The 19,458-nt window shown below is 43.5% G+C and overlaps 1 protein-coding gene across 1 annotated transcript; it reads left to right on the forward strand.

The window, feature by feature from the left end:
* The first annotated feature begins 4,280 nt into the window (after positions 1–4,280).
* On the forward strand, positions 4,281–18,601 carry Gprc5a (G protein-coupled receptor class C group 5 member A). The gene is made up of 4 exons (XM_046436278.2): positions 4,281–4,436; positions 14,287–15,215; positions 17,309–17,367; positions 17,630–18,601. Exons 2-4 carry the CDS (start codon positions 14,294–14,296, stop codon positions 17,720–17,722), a joined length of 1,074 nt encoding a protein of 357 aa, XP_046292234.1. The 5' UTR covers positions 4,281–4,436; positions 14,287–14,293; the 3' UTR covers positions 17,723–18,601.
* Positions 18,602–19,458: the final 857 nt, after the last annotated feature.

The following is a 19,458-nucleotide window of genomic DNA, read 5'->3' on the forward strand; positions in this document are numbered from 1 at the left end:
AGTCTGAGCTCCTTAAGGCAATTTCTTTTGATATAGAAGATCATCCATAGATGCAGATGACTGAATATACATGAAAATTTATTTTAGGGGATGGAGACCAAGTAGGGTCTGTCTCATTCTTCTGTGACATTTTCTATAATGCTCAGTGCATAGTTGGCTCTCAAATACTTATGTTGTTTAGTATGGAAGAGCCATATTAGCAGGAACCTAGTGGGGGCTGTGGTTCCCTGACATTGGTAGTTCCAAAAGAGTAAAAACCTGAGGAGACAATTCCTCTGTGTTCTTCTTCTGCTGACTCAGGTGCTTCTTAAATGAGAGTTCATTGAGGTCAGGGAGGGAGATAGGTGGCACCTTCCGCCTATCTCCTAATGAAGAAGTAAAGGGAGAAAAAGGAGAGCCCAAGGCCTGAGGTTCTGCGTCCCCCATCCTAGGGTAGCATTAGTAATGAGGTCAGGTGAAGATATTGGTAGAGCTGTCTGAGTTTCTGAGCTTGAGAGGGGCCGTGGTAGCCATATTTGGTGGGATATTGGTAAGGGAAGTGTCAGCAAGGACTGGGATCTGGTGCCCCCAGATTGGGGCAGAGCCAGGACCATCCTCATAGAACCCGAGAATCCCTAGCTGGCCTTACAGCAGAGTGAAGGGCCACTCTAGTGTCAGAGCAGCCTCTCTGTTCGGGGGAACAAGGCACCTTTGTTGTGGGCTCTCTCTTCTCCTCTCCTCGTTTCCAGTTAGGTGAGCATCCCTTTTGCGTTGCTCACCCATGCTACCATCACCAGGTAACATTCAAAGGAAGACAGCTAGATTTGGATGAAGCATGGGTCTCCAGACTCCCTTCATAATATTTCTTCCATTGATTTCCAAGGGCCCTGAATTAGCTTTCTGGCACTATAACCAAATACCTGATGCAGGTATTTTATAGATGTGCACACATGTATGTACAATTGTATACATATAATTATTATTTTTTATTTTGGGTACTAGGATTGAACCTAAGGGGGCTTTACTACTGAGCTATATCCTCAGCTTTTATTTATCTTTATTTTGAGACAGGCTTCATCAGGTTTCCCTTCCAGGTCTCTAACTTGTGATCCTCCTGATTTAGCCTTTCGAGTAGCTGGGATTACAGGTGTGCATCACCACTACTGGCTACAGTCTAACATTATAAAGAAAAGAAGTTTATTTAGCTCCCATTTCTGGAGGTTTAAAGTCCAAACAGCATACTGCAGACTCTGATGAGGGCCTCATGCCTTGGGCTGTATCCCCTTATGGCTAATTGTAATAGTGTGAGCACCTGTGCAGGAGCAAGCAGTCTCATCTGGAGTCAGGAAGCAGAGAAAGGGAGGGGCCAGGACTTCTTTTGTAATAACCCTTAATCCTTTCCAAGGGCAGTGTCCCCAGTGACTTCCCACTTGGCTATACCTCTTTTTTTGTGTGTGTGTGGTACTTGGGATTGAACCCAGGGGTATTCTGCCACACAGCCCAGCAGCCCTATCTATTAAAGGTTTCACCATCTCCTAACATGTCACACTGGAGATGAAGTTTCCAACACAAGGACCCTTGGGGGACACACACTCAAACCATTTGCAAACCATAGAAGACCCTCAACTTTTAGCAGACAACAGACTCAGGAAATGAACTATCCCATCTACTGATTCCTTCCCTTTCCCCCTTAGAAGCATCTCAGAATCACTCAGTTATGCCACTCTCCCTTTATCTTTCTTACCTCCCAGACATCAGGATCTATGAACTCAGGTACGGGGCTAGGACCAGGAGAGGCAGGCAAGGAACTCAGGCTTCAGAATTGAAGGTTACTCCTCACAGAGAGGTGCTTCACACCTCTCCTGAACTCTGTGTTCTGGATGCTCACTGGCCTGACTCTCATCCAGGCTTTGAGCTGGGCTGATGCACCTGTAAAGAGAAACGAAGAAAAAATGAAGTTCAAAGGAGGGTAGGAGAGAGAGTGCTAAAAGAACCAGGTCACAGTCAATAGCAAAGTGAAGGATGGTGAACAAGCATCCACACACCATCTTTCTCTTGCAACCCCTAGACCAGCCAGCTAGACATCACACAGAGAATAAAGAACAGGATAAATAAAACACACTCACCACACTCTCATTAGGTTTCCCAAGATTCTTGTCCTGAGAAGGGGGTGTATGGAGGGAGAAGAAATCATGTCCCCTCTGCTTTTGTTTCCTCCTCAGACTTGATGTCTTTTGCTTGATGTCCTGAACCTCACTGTGGATATGGTGATTCAGATCCTAAAATGCCAGAGCTGGAAGAGATCCCAGAGACAACCAGCTCTGTGCTGATCAGAGTTGTAGCCACTAGCCAGCCTCATATGGTTTTAAGTCCTTAACATGTGCTGGTCCAAAGTGACAATGTGCGGTGAGTATAAAATACTCACTGGGTTCTTGAGGATGTAGTTTGACAAAACAATGTAAAATAGCTCAATAATATTTAAAAAATTGATTACATGTTGAAACAATCCTATTTGTGGTCTATTGGGTTAAATAAAATGTATAATTAGAATCAAATCCCTTTAAAAAATTTTTTAATATGGCTGCTAAAAAATAACATTATATGTGTGGCTTGGATTTGTGGCTTGAATTATAGTTCTATTGTACAATGGTGATCTAGTTCAACTTCCTTCTCTAACAAATGAGAAAGCTGAAGTCTTGAGAGAAGCCCTGACTTCATGGATGGTACACACTAAAATGCACTGCCCTTTCTAGTCCCACCAACATCTCAGTGACCCCTCTGCCACTTACATCCCTGGAAGCCCTAGCAGTGGAGATGGTGAGCTTGGAGATTCCTGGCCTGCACCCTCAAGGGAAGTGTTCCAAGACCCAAGGTATTGGTTGTGGTTTCTTGGGAGTGAAATAAAATCTAACAAAGGGGAATCATGGTCTCCAAAGACTCACATTTTTTGTTTTGTTTTGGTGCTGGAGATTGAACCCAGGATCTTGTGTACCCACTAAGCTCATAGTCACATTTTGAAAGGACTTTAGATTTAGGAAATTTAGGGAAGGGGACAGAAGGGAGAAGAAATCTGAGTGGCCCTAGGCCTTCCCCCATTAATTCATATGCAGATTAATACAGGTTAGTTTACTAGATCTGCTGACTACCACCTTAAAAGCACAGTCTCAGGCCTCCTTTCCCCAAAGCAGTGGTGTAGAACCTTGCCCAGCCCTGACACAGAGGGGCAGTTACTCCAGGATTGTTTGACAAGTCAACAAAGGCAAGTTTCAGTAGGATTGGCTTGATAGTAAAAGAGGAGTGGGTAGCAGAGGGAGGGGGAACCAAGCAACAAAGACAAATTCCTTTATTCCATAATTTTATCAGGTGTCTCCATTCCCATCAGCCTGCATTGTCAAGCTTTAGGGGAGGTAACAAGGAAAGTTTTAAAGAGATAATGATCTCTCAGCCCCAGGCACTAACCCATGTTATCTGAACACAGTTTCTTTTGGTACTGGGGATTGAACCCAGAGGTGATCAACCACTGAGCTACTTTCTCGACACCTCTCACCCCTTTAAAAAATTTTATATTTTGAGGCAGGGTCTCAAAATTAAGTTGCCGAGGCTGCCCTTTTGCGATCCTCTGGTTTCAGTCTCCGGAGATGCTGGGTTTACGTGTGCGGCACAGCGTCTAGCATCTGGTCACAAGTTTTGACAAGTGTCCTTGTTGAACTGGACCCAGTGAAGAAATCTTCCTGGACCTTTATCTCGCTTTGGCTGGAGTCCCTGGAGGGTGGTCATCTCTTTTTCCTTCAGTCTGGCTTTCCATCCCGCGCTGGTGGGGTGTGAGGGTGGAGAGAAAAGCTAAGCTAAGGGAAAGTGCAGGCTTGTTCCATTGAAATTAACAAGGGAGCTGCTAGGATCTAGCCTGCAGGTCCTTGCCCTTGTGGGGCTGGAGTGCCAGCGGGGAAGGCGGGTGTGGTTTCCTCCAGGAGGTGACAACCTGTAGGGCCTGTAAGGAGCAGTCCTCCGTGGCCGCTCTATCATCCGGTGCTCCGGGAGTAGCCTGAGCGCAAGTCTTGGAGGAGTCTGATGCGCTGCGCTGCGCTGCGCGAGGTGGGTCCCGCCGCGTTCCTTCCCCTCCGCCCCCTCCCAACCATTTCAGGAGTGACTGTGCTTCTGACGTCAGGAATCCTTTGGTTCATTCCCTGGCACGGTGACTTTATTTTCATAACAGCACCAAGTGCCGTGGAACTGGAATAGGCGTGTCCTCTCCCCCTGACCCTCCCCGCCCCTGCCCTCTGCTCACCCCCTTGCTCACCGCTCCCTCCCTCCCGCGACGGCAGCCTTTATAACTGCTCAGCTAGCCGAGGGCGGGATCACTGCCCAAGGACTGACTCGTCCAGCACCGAGGGGCCCGCGTGCTTCTCTCTTACGCGCGAGGAGGGCGCCAAGTTCACCGCCAAAACCTAGACACTAGGGTAAGTGAGGCGCGTGGAGCTCAGAGAGCGCGGGACCTCCAGATTTAAATCATTACCGGAGAGTAGGCGTTGGGAGGGGTGGCCTAGAGGAGGCCAGGAATCCTGGTGATGGACTACAGCTGACTATGAGGAAATAACTAATCCGAAAGAAAGGGGGATTCCTCTAGTTTAACTCAACTCAGAATTTGTTTTCTGGGTTTCCCATGCTAAGATAGAGGCGGAGAGCAAAAAGATCACCAGGGTAATAGTTTCTGCTTAGACACATTCTACAAACTCCGAATAGGCTGAACTCTTGTCAGAAAAGAGGTGAGCAACCCTGGGATCAATTTGGGGCAAGAGAAGAAAGAGAGAAAAATGTTAAAGTTAGGGAAGGGACTAGGGTGGAGAGGGTCTAGGAAAATTGGGGGAGGGTGTAGGAAGGAGGAGATGATGACAGTTACTACTTGATTGAGATACTGAAAAGTTTCCATTAATTTTATTCTTCCACTACAAGTACTCTTCTATTTTGGGGAAATAGATCTAGAAGCCACCCCTTTTCTCTATATTGGATTCCACAGCATACTCTCCTTTCGGGAGGAAGCAGCTGTCACCATCTCCCTCTTCCTGCCATGCCTACCCCCCAACCCGCCCCACCTCCTTCCCAGTCCCTCTCCATCCCTAGTCCCTGGAGTGGCTCCGGAATACCCAGCAGATGGAAAACGAAAAGGCAGTAACCACCCACCTTTCAACAACTAAGTAGCCCCTGGGAATGGCTTAAATGTGGTTCAAGATATCTCTTAAAATATCCATGGGAAGAAGGGTAGCAAATGGCCAAAGTCTGCTCAGGATCAAGGAGGTTGAAGGACTTTCTTTCCATTCCTTCCTTTCCAGGCTGATTTCTCTGAAGAGGCTTTTGTAAATGATGCACCTGTTGAAGGGTTCATCGCAATCAGCCACTGCAGTGGGCTTATTCCTGAGGAGGAATTCTTTTAGCCACTTCAGACGGGATGGCCTGGGGACCATGGGAGGGATGAGGGTGAGGTCATCTTTGGATGCTGGCTACTATTAGGAAATGTAAGAATGAAGGGGAGAGAGGGTGGAAACAGGTGCTGAGAATTTGCTCCCTCAAAAGTATGGAGAGGGCAGGGCTCCAAAGGCCCGATGGAATGAGCAGAACTGTGTGGTTTCCCAAGAGCTCTCAATGTGGCGTCAGGGAACTTGATTTCTTCTTTCTGCTCAGCAGGATCATGTAACTGTCATCAGACAACCTCCTGGGGGTTGGAGGGGGAGGTCTCAGGGAGGCCCCAAGTGCCTTTCCTGCATTAAGATTCTAGCCCCTCTGTCTGCACATGTCTTGTTTGGAATCTACTTTTTAATATTCTGTTCCTTAGTGGTAACTGAAGATAAGATTTTGAAGAAGAATTTTGACTGCAATTCTTATTCTTCTCATTCTGGATCTACTGCTATGTAAAAATTCACAAGATTGAGCTGAGGAAATGATGTGAAGGTATAATACACAGTAAACAGGACAGCAGTTTTTCTTGAGGGAGTCTTTGACTTTCAGAGTATTTCAGTGCATTTGTTTCTACTTTTAGTCCTATTTCTATGGCATTGTGGCCAGAATATGTAATCTATACTTTTCTTATTTTAGAATTTCAGATTTTTCTTTTTTAAAAAAAATATTTATTTTTTAGTTGTAGTTGGACACAATACCTTTATTTTATTTATTTTTATGTGGTGCTGAGGATCGAACCCAGCACCTTGCGCTCTACCATTGAGCCACAACCCCAGCCCTCAGATTTTTCTTTGTGTTCTAAAATATGCTTTTTTTGTGTGTGTTTCGGGGAGTGTAATCATCCCCCCAAATGACCACTTAAGTAGAAGTGATCGTATAGAGCAGGGGTGGCAAAATATAGTCCATGGACCAAATATAGCCCACAACTTCTTTTTGTGAATAAAATTTTATAGGAAAACCTCAATGCTCATACATTTATTACTGTTTTCATGCTACAAATATATGGCTTACAAAGCCTGAACTACTTACTGGCCCTTTACAGAAAATGCTTGCTTATTACTGATACAGAGGATCTGAATTATATGATTAATAATGGAAATCTAACACACTTAGAATTGTAGCTACTTGGGAGGCTGAAGCAGGAAGATCGCAAGTTTGAGGCTAGTTGGAGCAACTTAGTGAGACCCTGAAACATAATAAAAAATAAAAAGGAGGGGTTATTGCACAGTGGTAGAAGTGCCCCCAGTTTCAGTCCCCAGTATGGAAAAAAAAAAAGAAAAGATCAATTTTGTGTATTTAATCCACCAAAGACTGACAAAGAAATATTCTATAATTAAGTATTTCTTCTGGTTTCTCCTTCTATACCAGTAATCCTTGTTTTAAGTATTTTGGTGCTGTATTTGGTACATGAAAGTTTATGACAGTTTTATCTTCAATGTGGAGCATCACTAATTATTTTGAAGCAAGCTTTGGGGTACATATAATGCCTTTTTCCCTTACCTCAACTTTGTGTGATATTAAAATCTCAACTCTTGCTTAATTCTTTTACTGTAAGCCAGCTATTTAACTATGTTTGACTCATAATACCTCTTAAATAAGCATTATCTATTAGTAATTCTTTTTCATTTCTTTTTTTTTTTTTTAACTTTCAACCTTTCTCGATTCCTTTGCTTTGGGTGATGTTCTTGTAGAAATAATAGTTTAATTTAGTCTTTTCAAAATAAGTCACCATTTCATTACTGTAATAATACTTGCTTTCTGTGGTCATCTAATTTTAGGCCATGTAGTCTGTTTTTCCCCATTGTCTCCCCCATTAGACAGTATATATTGTGTTTTTAGATCTACCAGGCAACAAGTAGATGGTAGTGCCATTCAGAAGGTTTAGAAGTCAGGCTGGTAGGAAGATATGAAAAGCTTAACTTTGGACTCTTGAATCCAACATAAATATTTTGTCCTTATATATTGAAGTAAACTATTTGAAGGAAGAAATCTTTAAGAATTTTGAGATATAAAATCAGTAGAGAACTTTATTTTATTCTCTATCTGTTTTCTGGAAATTTGATTTCTCAGAATTCTGGGCCAAAGAGATTTGGAAGCTTCACTCAGTATCTTAACTGAAAAAAAAAAGATTTCCGATATTTATTTTATATTCATATTAATCTAAAATTTACATGTGCTGTTTAGAGTAGGAGGAAAAGTGCAGAAATGAGTACGAACATTATTGTTACACTTGTTTTGAACTATAGTGCTGTGATGATTTTTTTCTCCCAGTAACTACCTAGAAACTCAAGTCATGATGTTAGTAAGATGCTATTCATGAGATTTTGCTATGATGCCTCACTTTTATGTCATCACAATTGGGCTGGCTACCCGTAACAGGGGAGCCTAGAGATTTTCCTATGAATACTTTCCTTTTCCTGTAATCCTGCTAAGGGCAGAGAGATTTCTTGAGGGACTCCTCCCTTAGCATAACTCAACCTGGATAAAAATATGAGGATTTGCATCAGCACGTATTCATCTTCAAAAATTTTTACTCCCTATTACTCACACTTGCTAATAAATAACTTGCTTTGGGTAAATATTCAGCTGTCAGTCTTAGTCCAAAATATTTTCTCAGCAACTGCCATGTAGAGTACATGGTGAGATTGATACCAACAAACAGAAGATCTGCTTGATTTCCTTATGAAGCTTGTTATCTGACAGGCTGGTCAGCACTGGTGATAATGTTAATATATACCATATATATGGAAAAACATCAGGGCCTAAAAACACTTAGTTATAAAAACTATGACAAGACCTACAAATTTAGAATGAGATAGGATTAATATTGATAATTTTAAAACCTCATTATAGAGGTTAGATTTTGGGTCAAATTTTGAAGAAATTTGGCAAATGGACTGTGAACAAGAGGGAAAGGGTCTTTCTTGTTAAGAGAATAATTCATGGTCAGAGGCAAGAGCATGACCTTGTAGGAGAAGGCTGTAGATGATCCCAGGGAGAAAACAATCTTAGAAGATTTGCATTGTTTTAAGAGCCACAGTTTTTTTTTTTTTTTAACCAGGATTTAACCCAGGGGTGCTTAACCACTGAGCCACATCCCCAGCCCTTTTTAAATATTTTATTTAGAAACAGTGTCTCGCTGAGTTGCTTAGGGCCTTGCTACGTTGCTGAGGCTGGGTTTGAACTCTCAATGAGCCTGCATCAGCCTCCTGAGCCACTGGGATTACAGATGTGTGCCACCGCACCCAGCAAGAGCCACATAATATTGTGCAAATTATTTAATTTCTTAGTGCATCAGTTTCCTCAACTGTAAAATGGGGGCCAAATAGTAATTCAGTGAGGACTGAATGAAGCAATGAATGACTTTGAGTAAATTTATTTATTAATTTAAGATTTATTATTTATTAACCTAAGATCCAGCAAAGCTAAATTTAGCAGCTGCCTAAGCCAGAAGTCTAGGAGTTATCCTGGATCCCTCCATTCCTGAAGCCCTTTCTCTTCTACCTTCATGAACACATCTGCCATTCTCTGTTCATCTCTCATGTCTTTTCTTCCAGTTTCTTTTCTCAAACTGCCTGCCACTCCCACCTTGTCCCCAATTAGGTAGAAGGGGTCCCTATTTTTCATGTGTGTTCAGCATTCTCTGTACCCCATAACTCCTGAGTTGTGCACAAGTGCAACTGACTCTATTAGCTCTCCAGGGGCAGTGGCCATACTGTGTGATTTGTACACTTAGTGTGGTATCTGACACAAATTACACACTTAAATATTTGTTGATTGAGCAGGGTATAGTGGTATATGCATGTGATTCCAGCTACTGGGGAGGCTGAGGCAGGAGGATCACAAGTTTGAGGCTAGCTGGGCAACTTAGACACTGCCTTAAAATAAAATTTAAAAAGGGCTGGGTATGTAGCTGAGCCAGAGGAAAATAAAACTGTCCAGGGTCATTAACAAGCAAGTCTGTATGCAAGAGGTTTGTGTACCCAGAGGATGGTGCAGATAAGGGAGAGACACCAGGAAGGTACCAGAGGAGGAGCACAGGGTACTGATCACTTCGTGCTGCCTTAAGCCCTTTTGGAATGAGTCAGGGAGTGGAAGAAAGGTTAAAAAAAAAAAAATGGAAAAGGAGGAAAAAGAATAGGAGGAGGAAAAGGAGGAGGAGGAGGGAAGGAAAGGAGTCACCTATTAGGTAGAGTACCCCTGGGGTCCATCTCCAGTATCACAAAGAAAAGAAAAAGTTAATTGAGAGAAAGACTAAGTATAGAATCACTAGGTTTGGAAACTTCTCAGTAAGCCAGTGCTGAGAGAGAGGATGAGGGAGGAGAGAGGCTGAAGGAAAGAAGAAAAACTTCATAGACCATGACAGTGATTTAAAGTGAAGGACGGAGTTATGATCATGACTACTCTAAAGAATGTTCTTCTCATGTGACGGTACACACATGACTGTATCTGTCAGAGTTAAATATAAATAGATTGTAGTAATATTAAATGAGATCGTATGTGTAAAAACATGTAAATGAGAGAATACACGTTAAAACCTTCATACTCGGCATAGTGACAGGCTCATGTGGCAGTTGTTGTCATTATTTTTATTCATAATTATATTGCCACTATCGTTATGATTTTTTTAAAATACTGGAGATTGAATGCAGGGGCACTCTGACACTGAGCTATATCCCCATCCCTTTTTATTTTGAGACAGGGTCCACTAAGTTGCCCAGCTGGCCTCAAACTTTCAATCCTCCTGCCTTAGCCCCAGAGTTTCGGGGAATAAAGGCGTGTGCTCCTTTCCTTATTTTACAGAGCAGTGGCAGAGGCTCTGAGAGGTTATGTGACTTGGTCCACACACACTGGAGACCCATTTTTCCTAAGAGGAAGGAATGACAGAAGGCTTTGGGATTGAGCCTAATATGTGACTCCCTTCCTTCTTTCTTCCTCCTCTTCTTCTTTTCCTTTTGTTCCTTCTTTTTTCCCTGATTGTTTTCTAACCTTTCTTTCATGCCCTGACTCATTCTGAAAGGGCTTAAGGCAGCACGAAGTGATCAGTACCCTGTGCTCCTCCTCTGGTACCTTCCTGGTGTCTCTTCCTCATCTGCACCATCCTCTGGGTACACAAACCTCTTGCAATACAGACTTGCTTGTTAATGATCCTGGACAGTTTTATTTTCCTCTGACTAAATGCAAAGTATTTATAATGCTTTCAACCTATTGAGCAATCCCTATAAGGCTGGGGAAGGGGTGGATGAGGATTAATGGAGGTAAATTACAATGGTAATGGCAAAAAAATCAGTCACTCGGGTTAATAATATTTACTGAGACATTTTTAAGAAGACATTTGTGTGTCTGGAGGTGTGGTGGTTAATGGTAGAGCTTTGTGCCTAGCATGCATGAGGACCTGGTTTCCATCCCCAATACCAAGAAAAAAAATTTAACTGGATATTTGATATTTAAAAAATTGCTGATTTTTAAAAGTGTGGCTCAGGAGTTTTATTATTTAGAAAGACATAGTAGAGTATTTATGAATAAAATTATATGATATATGGGATTTGCTTAAAAATAATTTAGTGAGGGCTGGGGATGTGGCTCAAGTGGTAGAGTGCCCGCCTGGCATGCGTGCGGCCTGGGTTCGATCCTTAGCACCACATACAAAGAGGTTGTGTCCGCCGAAAACTAAAAAATAAATATTAAAATTCTCTCTCTCTCTCGCTCTCTTTCTCTCTCTCAGTCTCTCTTAAAAAAATAATTTAGTGAGTGGGATGGGGCATTAGCTGAAGCAAAATTGGTCATATACTGATAATTGTTGAAACCAAGTTTTGAACACAGGGCCTCTATTATACAAAGTTCAATAATAAAAACCTTAAAAAGGGTTTTTGTTTTCTTTTTTGTACTGGTTTGGTCCTGGGGATTGAACCCAGGGGTGTTTACCACTGGGTTGTATCTTCCATCCTTTTTGTTTTATCTTTTGAGACAGGGTCTCACTAAATTGCTGAGGCTGGCCTGGAACTTGGAATCCTCCTGCCTCCATCTCTCCTTTGGCTGGGATTACAGGCGTGTGCCAAAGTGATTTATTTATTTATTTTTCTTTCTTAATGTTTTCCAGGCATTTTAGGACTGTTTCTATCCTCCTTACTTGGTTGGGAAGGTGGAGATGAATTAGGGGAAATCAGTTTTCTCTTCTCTCCACACCCACTGCCCATTGCTTGTTAGGCTCTGGTCTGGAACCTGGAAGCTCCAAGACACACCTCCCTCCTCACAGCTGAATGAGGGGCCTGTAGGTCCAAGCTGGGGCTGGGATCTCTGTCTTACTGCTTCTTTTTCCGCACTGTTTTGTCTTCATCAGTCTCGGTCAAGGTTTAGAGTCCTGAGGTTCAAAGTCCTTAGTAATTGTCAGGTAATTATGATAACAACTAGTTGACCACAGACAGCAAATACCTTGAGGGGCGGGGAAGTGGCGATTGGCAGGGGAAGTCAGGAGGGTGAAGGAACAAAGAAAAGAGGGAAATACCTTTCCTGCTAGATTATCACCCCTAAGATTACTCTCAGAGGGTGTGGAGAGATGGAATGAGATGCCAGGGCCTGTGTTGCTTTCCTTGTCCTTGCTGGCCTCGAAGGAGTCTTCCTTTCATGCATTCATAGTAGACAAGGGAGATGCTCTCACTGTGCTTTTCCGTGGAAGGCCTCTGCAAGTCCTCTCTTCCTGGCCCTGTGCCCCTTTCCCATGAGTTCCCATTTCTCTGCTGGTCCATTTAGAGCTTCTCACCAACGAGTGAGCAATCCCCACACTAGAAAAAGAAAAGCTAAGAGAAAGACTTCATGCACAAATAGCATACAACAAAATAATTCAGATAAAATTTATAGTTTATGTAGAAACTGTTGGGGTTGTAGCTATGTCTAGCAATGTTGAATTAGCTGACATTGACTGAAATTTGAGAGCCACCAACTTTGAGGAAATGTGGAAAGTCCCTTCTCTTTCCAGTTCCCTAATTTAGCTTCCTAGTGTTCCCTGAATCCCTGGGATTTAGATGTCATGGGGGTCACCTGGGTGTCAAATTCACAAGGAGGTTGTGGGGCAGAGAAAAAAGGCTTTTTCCTGAGATATTAAGGGCAGATATATGGGAAGTAAGCTGAGGCATACCCAGTCAATTCCTGATTATCCCAAGTGAGTGAGCAGATTACCTGCTTGTGAATCATCTATCACTTGGGGCCTCTCAGCCTTCCTGGTCTAAGAGTGAAATCAGGGCCATAATGGGGCATCCAATGAAAGAAAGATGGGGTGGGTAGGGGAGAGAAGCTCAGATTGCATTTTTTTAAAATAATTTTTTAAAGCATTTATTTTTTAGTTGTAGGTGGACACAATACCTTTATTTTATTTTTATGTGGTGCCCCACCCATGCTAGGTGAGCGCTCTACCTCTGAGCCGCAACCCCAGCCCTCAGATTGTATTTTAATATCCTGTAGAACTCATCAGAGAGAGAGAGAGCACCTATAGTCGATAAGAGCATGGATCCTAGAGCCAGGGAACTTGGATTCAAATCTATCTCTGGGGTCAAGGATATAGCTCCATGGTAGAGTATTTGTTTAGTATGCAAAAGGTCCCGGTTTGATCTCCAGCATTGGAAAAAAAAATTTATCTAATATATATATATATTTGATGTTTAGCAAGTATCAGTTTCCTAATCTGTGTATGTGTGTGTGTGTGTGTGTGCATGTGTGTAACTGGGGATTGAACCCAGAGATATTTTACTGCTGAGTTACATTCCCAGCCCTTTATATTTTCTTTTGAAACAGGTTCTAAGTTGCTGAGGCTGGTCCTGAATTTGATTGTCCTGCCTCAGCCTCCCAAGTTGCTGGGAGTTACAGGTGTGAACCACCATGCCTGGCCCTCAGTTTCTTCATCTATAAAAGAGGGATAATAATTTGCATCTCATAGGGTTGACATGAAATTAAACTAATATTTATGTAAGGTGATCAGAAGTCAAATTCTGACTCATAGTAGAAATGAGTCTTAGGTATTAGTAATAGTTTTGTTGTTGTTGAGTTAGCCCCTGTTTTTGTTTCATCCAGGACTTCCATCCTTATAGGTAGCTAGTTTAGAGCTGGTTATGGTAAGGAAGTTTCCTTCCACATTCTTTGGGAATTAGTCAAACCATCCATGTAAGTGTTAAAGCTAGGGGGAAACTCTTTCAATATGAGACAGCAGAGCCAAGGAAGAGGGATCAGGGACTCAGAAGTGAATGTTAGGTCTCTGCAGAGAAATCTCCAGTTCTGGTAACTCCTCTGTTCCATGAGAGAATGGGTTGCTTACAAGTGATATCTGAAATAGGGCCAAAGATGGAAAAAGACTTGAGACTGTGTTCACTTTATGCTTAGATATTTCTGTGTTCATGAATTCCTAAGAAAACACTAGCCCAAAATATTAAGAACTCTGGCAGGTCATATGTGATATGGTTTTTGACCATATCACACACACACACAAAAGAAATACCTCTTTGGCACCTTGGATCCTCAACCCTATGAGATGCAAATTATTATCCCTATTTTAAAGATGAGGAAACTAGGCTCTGAAATACCTCTTTGGGGAAAAAAAGAAAGAAAGAAAGAAAAAAACTGAAATATTAAGAACTCTGGCAGGTCATATGTGATATGGTTTTTGACCATATCACACACAAAAAAGAAATACCTCTTTGGCACATTGGATCCTCTGGCTTCAAAGTAAAGGAAAAGTTGGTAGCTTTATCTAATGTAGCAAGTTCAAGGGCAAAATTGGCTGAACATGTATTTTTTCCTAATCCTTTTTCAGTCTTGTGTCTGGGTTTGTTCAAACTCACCCCCAACCCTAACTTTGTTTTTATGTAGGACCAGAATGACCACAACCCCCCCCAGTGGCTGCCGCTCACACCTGGACTCCAGGTACCAGAGACTTTGTGATATGTCTGAAGCATGGGGCATCGTCCTAGAAACAATAGCCGCAGCAGGGGCTGTGACCTCAGTGGCCTTCATGTTCGCTCTCCTGATCCTCATCTGTAGGGTGCAGGACTCCAACAGACGGAAAATGCTCCCGACCCAATTTCTCTTCCTCCTGGGAGTGTTGGGGGTCTTTGGCCTCACCTTCGCCTTCATCATCAAGCTGGATGGGGGCACAGGGCCCACACGCTTCTTCCTCTTTGGTGTGCTCTTTTCTATTTGCTTCTCTTGCCTCCTGGCTCATGCTTTTAACTTGATGAAGCTAGTCCGTGGGAGGCAGCCCCTGTCCTGGATGGTGATTCTGGGTCTAGCCGTGGGCTTCAGCCTGGTACAGGATGTCATTGCCATTGAATATGTCGTCCTCACCATGAACAGGACCAATGTCGACATCTTTTCTGAGCTTTCTGTTGCTCGTCGAAATGAAGACTTTATCATGTTGCTTATCTACGTCCTTTTCTTGATGGCGCTGACCTTCCTCACATCCTTCTTCACCTTCTGTGGATCCTTCAGTGGCTGGAAGAGACATGGGGCCCACATCTGCCTCACCATGTTCTTCTCCATTGTCATCTGGGTGGCATGGATTACTTTGCTCTTGATTCCTACCCCTGGTCCCGAATGGGATGACACCATCTTGAGCACAGCCTTGGTTGCCAATGGCTGGGTTTTCCTCTTGGCTTATGTGGCCCCTGAGTTTTACCTGCTTACAAAGCAACGGAACCCCATGGATTACCCAGTGGAAGATGCTTTTTGTCAACCTCAGCTCATGAAGCAGAGCTATGGTATGGAGAACAGAGCCTATTCTCAAGAGGAAATCACTCAAGGTGCGATTGAGAATCCTTGGGTGGGAGGGTGGGGGAGGGTCAGAGGATATTGTAACTATAAGGAATATGCAGGATTTTTCCAGGTTATGTCCTAATAGAATGAATAAATTCCCCAAAGCTCAGATTTTGCTTAAAATCATCCAACCACTTAGAGACAAGTAGAACCAGTAGCTAGTTTCTGAAGTCTTTATCTAGTACTTTCTATGCAATACCAGGTAGGTGTCTCTGAATCAAAATAAGATGGGGCAAAGAAAAGGAAAAGGAATGACTGGGAGAGTTTCTAGTGGTATGTGGGTGAGACTGTGCTTTTTATAAAAGATAAGTGGAAATTCCTTCCAGCCTTTGTGGATTAGAGTGCAGGATGCCAAGCCATGATTTCCTGCATTGACATGGGGTGCAGGAGGGAGCAAGTCCTTTTATTATAAACTGGCAGGGTTTTTTGATTTTAGCACAAACATTTGATTGTATATCTCTGGGCCCCTGGGAGGGAAAAGATGACATATGACATAAAAAAAAAATGAGCCAATTGTGCTCCTTGGGAGGTGTGAGTAGCCAGGGGCTCTTCAGATATTCTCATAAGAGAGAGAGACCACACCGATAGCCAGAAGCTGCTTTGCCTATGAGGATCGATCTATTCATTGGTCTCTAGGTTCACATTGACCTTGGAGTCTATCACAGGGTAGAAATGGTTTCTGAACAGGAATGAGGGAACTTCAAGCCTGTGTTCTCAGCACCACTTAAAAGAGGTTTTTTTTTTTGTTTTTTTTTTTTTTTTGCTGGGAGTGGTGGCACAGGCCTATAATCCCAGTGGCTTGGGAGGCTGAAGCAGGAGGGTCACAAGTTCAAATCCAGCCTCAGCAACTTAGTGAGGCCCTGTCTCAAAATAAAAAGGGCTGGGATTATGGCTCAGTGGTTAAGTGCCTCTGGGTTCAATCCCTAGTACAAAAAAAAAAAAAAAATGCCTTTTCTTTGGAAGCCTGAGGTGCTGAGCTTCCTGGGGCTCTTCACTGCAGCCTGGTCGCTCTTCTGGGCATGTGGGATGGCAGGAGCAGAATTTCTACCATCCCAACCCCTCCTTTGCATTCCCAGGGCTTCACTCTGTCACCTACTCCTGGATTCCCTGTCATGGTTCTCTTTTGGCTTCTCCTTTATGCTTTTCGTGCGTGGGACGCTGTCAGCTTACTCTCCTCAAGTGCTTCTCCAGCCACCACACTTGGCTTCTCACACTCCTCACTGCACCCCCGCACCATCCATCCTGTTATGTCAGATCTGTGAGGCCTCAAGCCCCTCTGAAGCCTTGCCCTCAGCCCACACAGACCAAGTCCCTGCATCTTCCTGCCACAGTGGCTGGGCTGCAGGTGCACCTGTCCTCTGCCTGATGAGGCCTTCTCCTGCTCTTCTGACCCTTTCGCAAGTCAAGCATTCTCCAGTCTCTCTCAGTCATTGCTCCGCCCTTGCATCTGTAGAACTTTGAAATGCTCTTATCAGAGTCTGTCTCATTCAGTAGTTATTTGTGTGTTCATCATGAGTTCCTTACTCTCCAGGGTCAGCTGCAGGGCAAGAATCATTCTGGTTAATGCTTGTACTCTAAATTGTATCAAATTGGGCAGGTAAATTTGGTGAGAAATAATTGAATTGCTTTAAGTGGCATTAATAGTGATTATGTATGTTTCCCAAGTTTAAAACTCTCTGATTTTCCCAAAAACACACAGAAAACAAGTGCTCACAAGTCCTTCCCTTTCTTGCCTTGTCAGGCAGTTAAGGAAGTGAGTAAATCCCTAGTGAGATTCACTCTAGGGACACCTCTGGTCAGATCTACATCTGAAAAGACTTTTTAATGACTTTTCAAGGGTGCTTTTGCAGTGGAGGAGAACATTTTGGAAAGGGGATTCCTTAGGGACCATGTCATTCTTTCATCTAATCAGTGTGCTCACTGGGTGCCTGGTGCTGGGCTTGAGAATATGGTCTTTCTCTGCAAGAAACCTGAAGTTTACTGGAGAAACAAAGAGACAAGCTGTCATACATACTGTGGTAAATGGTGCAGTGGGACAGGTGGCCCTAATGCTTCAATTTCTCCTCTCCCTGTGTTTCAGGTTTTCAAGAGGGAGGGGATACCTGCTATGCCCCTTATTCCACCCACTTGCAGCTTCAGGTAAATAATCCTTCTTCTTTATTGGTAGTGTTTGCACTCAGGGACATTTGCCCTTTGGGAATGATGTTGTCTGATGGCTCCTGGGAAGCCATCTTGAAAGGATGACGTGTCTTTTTTTTCCTACAATCTGCCTCATGGGGGGTCGGGTGGAATGCTGGGCACATTCAGTACCTAGGAGGAGACTTGGTAGAAAGGAAAGATTAAATCCCTGCCCAGCTTGGAAGATCTTTGAAATTTAACAATATGATCACTTCTTTTTCAGAATCGGACTCCCCAAAAGGATTTCTCCATCCCCCGGGCCCAGGCTCGAACCAGCCCTTACAATGACTACGAAGGAAGGAAAGAGGGCAGTTAGCTCTGTTCCGAAGAATGGAGTGACTGCAACCAGGCAGCAGACCCAGCCAGCAGTCCAAAGAGATGTGGGCTAAATCCTGTCTTCCAAGAGAACTGCATGAAACATTGTGGGGACAGCTGCCTGCCCTCAGCCTCAGCCACTGTGCTTGTGGGGCTTCTGAGACTCCAGTTCTTCTTAGCATTGTGGTCTTTTCCTTTGTCCCATACTTAGGGTACTTTATTGAAGTGGGAGTCCTGGGCAGCTCAGGGTGACTCTTACTATTTTCTTATGTGTGACTAAAAGTCTGGGCATCTGACCGCATGCTGGCTCATTCAACTCCTGAGGCGATTCATTAGGTAGGTTTGGTGGAAATCACTTGGCCAGAGCAGAACTGAAAATCTGAGCAAATCCAGCAAGGGTCTGTGTCTCAGCCTCATCTTGTCAAAATCTACACTGGAAGCCAACCTCCCCGTAGTCCCTTCCTTGCCTTCTTGCCTGACAGGAGAGGTCAAGGTCACCCAAATCTATGCTTCTAGATGACGTTCCTTGTCATAGGGCCTCTACAGCTCCCCAGCACCAATTCACAGGGCATCCTTCGCTTCCTACACCATCCCCAAACTTGCTCTTGACCCCCAGACGTAATCTTCCATGTGTACTTTGCCAGGAGTTCTCTGAACCTCACTAGCATGCACAAGCCCAGTTTCTCCTGGCCAGGAAAATTTATGCACTGCTCTTCTTATAAATTCTTGTCTAATCTGTTTGCTTCCCAGCCTCTGTTAATAGATTTACACTGTATTTGCCTCCTGAGTTCTGTAAGTGGGCATTGCCTACTCTTGGGGGTATTCTGTGGTAAGTTATTCACTTGTATATGCAATAAAGATGTGGCGGTGACTTTTTAAATATTTTTTGGGTTCCGTGGTCCCGGGGATGGAACCCAGGGCCTCATATATGCTAGATAAGCACTCTATCATTGAGCACATCCCCAGCTCTGGTGTTGACTCTTCCTCCATAGCAGTGGTATAGGTGGTGGATATTTGACACTGAGGGAGAGATAGTGGGCTCCCCTGTTAGGTTTCCTGTTGGAGCTGAGTTCAGGCTCAGTTTTATGGGGTTTGTACTTGACCCTTTTCCCCTGTGACTTTCCTCCTCATTACATCTGAGTTGAGTGTGTTTTTCCCAAGTTTTAAGGCTGTCAGATGTGAGAAAGCCAGGAAGCATCACAGGTCCTGAAGTTTTGCTCCAGGAAGGCAGAGGTAGGGCTGCTTTAGAATGGAAAGACAGACAGACCTGAAAGCCAGTGTCACATTTCAGCTGAGGTTTATTGTAGGAGAGGAAAGACCTTGATCCAGTGTTTGACTGCATTGGTTCACAATATCTCTTGGCAAAGACATGGTATCTAAAAATTATTATTGATTCAAGAAGCAGCTCTGTGGGGCAGTGGAATAGGAAATCTCCCTTTGGTGAAGGAAATAGAAAGTCCCCATATATAGAAACTGAATGATATTTAAAAAGTCTGTATGTAAGTTAGGAAGTTACCTGTAAAGGCCTGCCATTCTGCTTTGCATCCAAAGAAGAGAAAACCAGTGTGGGCCAGAGGTGAGAAGAGGGAGGAGGTGAATGACATGCTGATTTAGGGGTATTTTATACCCTACAAGATTGAGTAGTAGACTTTGTGCTAATATTTAAGCCTCATTTGGTATTGAAAAGGAAAATGACCATTAATGATATGAATCCTTCTAGACTATTCTAGTTCTGCC

The sequence above is a fragment of the Marmota monax genome, unplaced genomic scaffold (assembly GCF_021218885.2).
Source record: "Marmota monax isolate L192 unplaced genomic scaffold, Marmota_monax_Labrador192_F-V1.1 WCK01_AAM20220418_F8-fsc00012, whole genome shotgun sequence".
Classification (NCBI taxonomy): Eukaryota; Metazoa; Chordata; class Mammalia; order Rodentia; family Sciuridae; genus Marmota; species Marmota monax.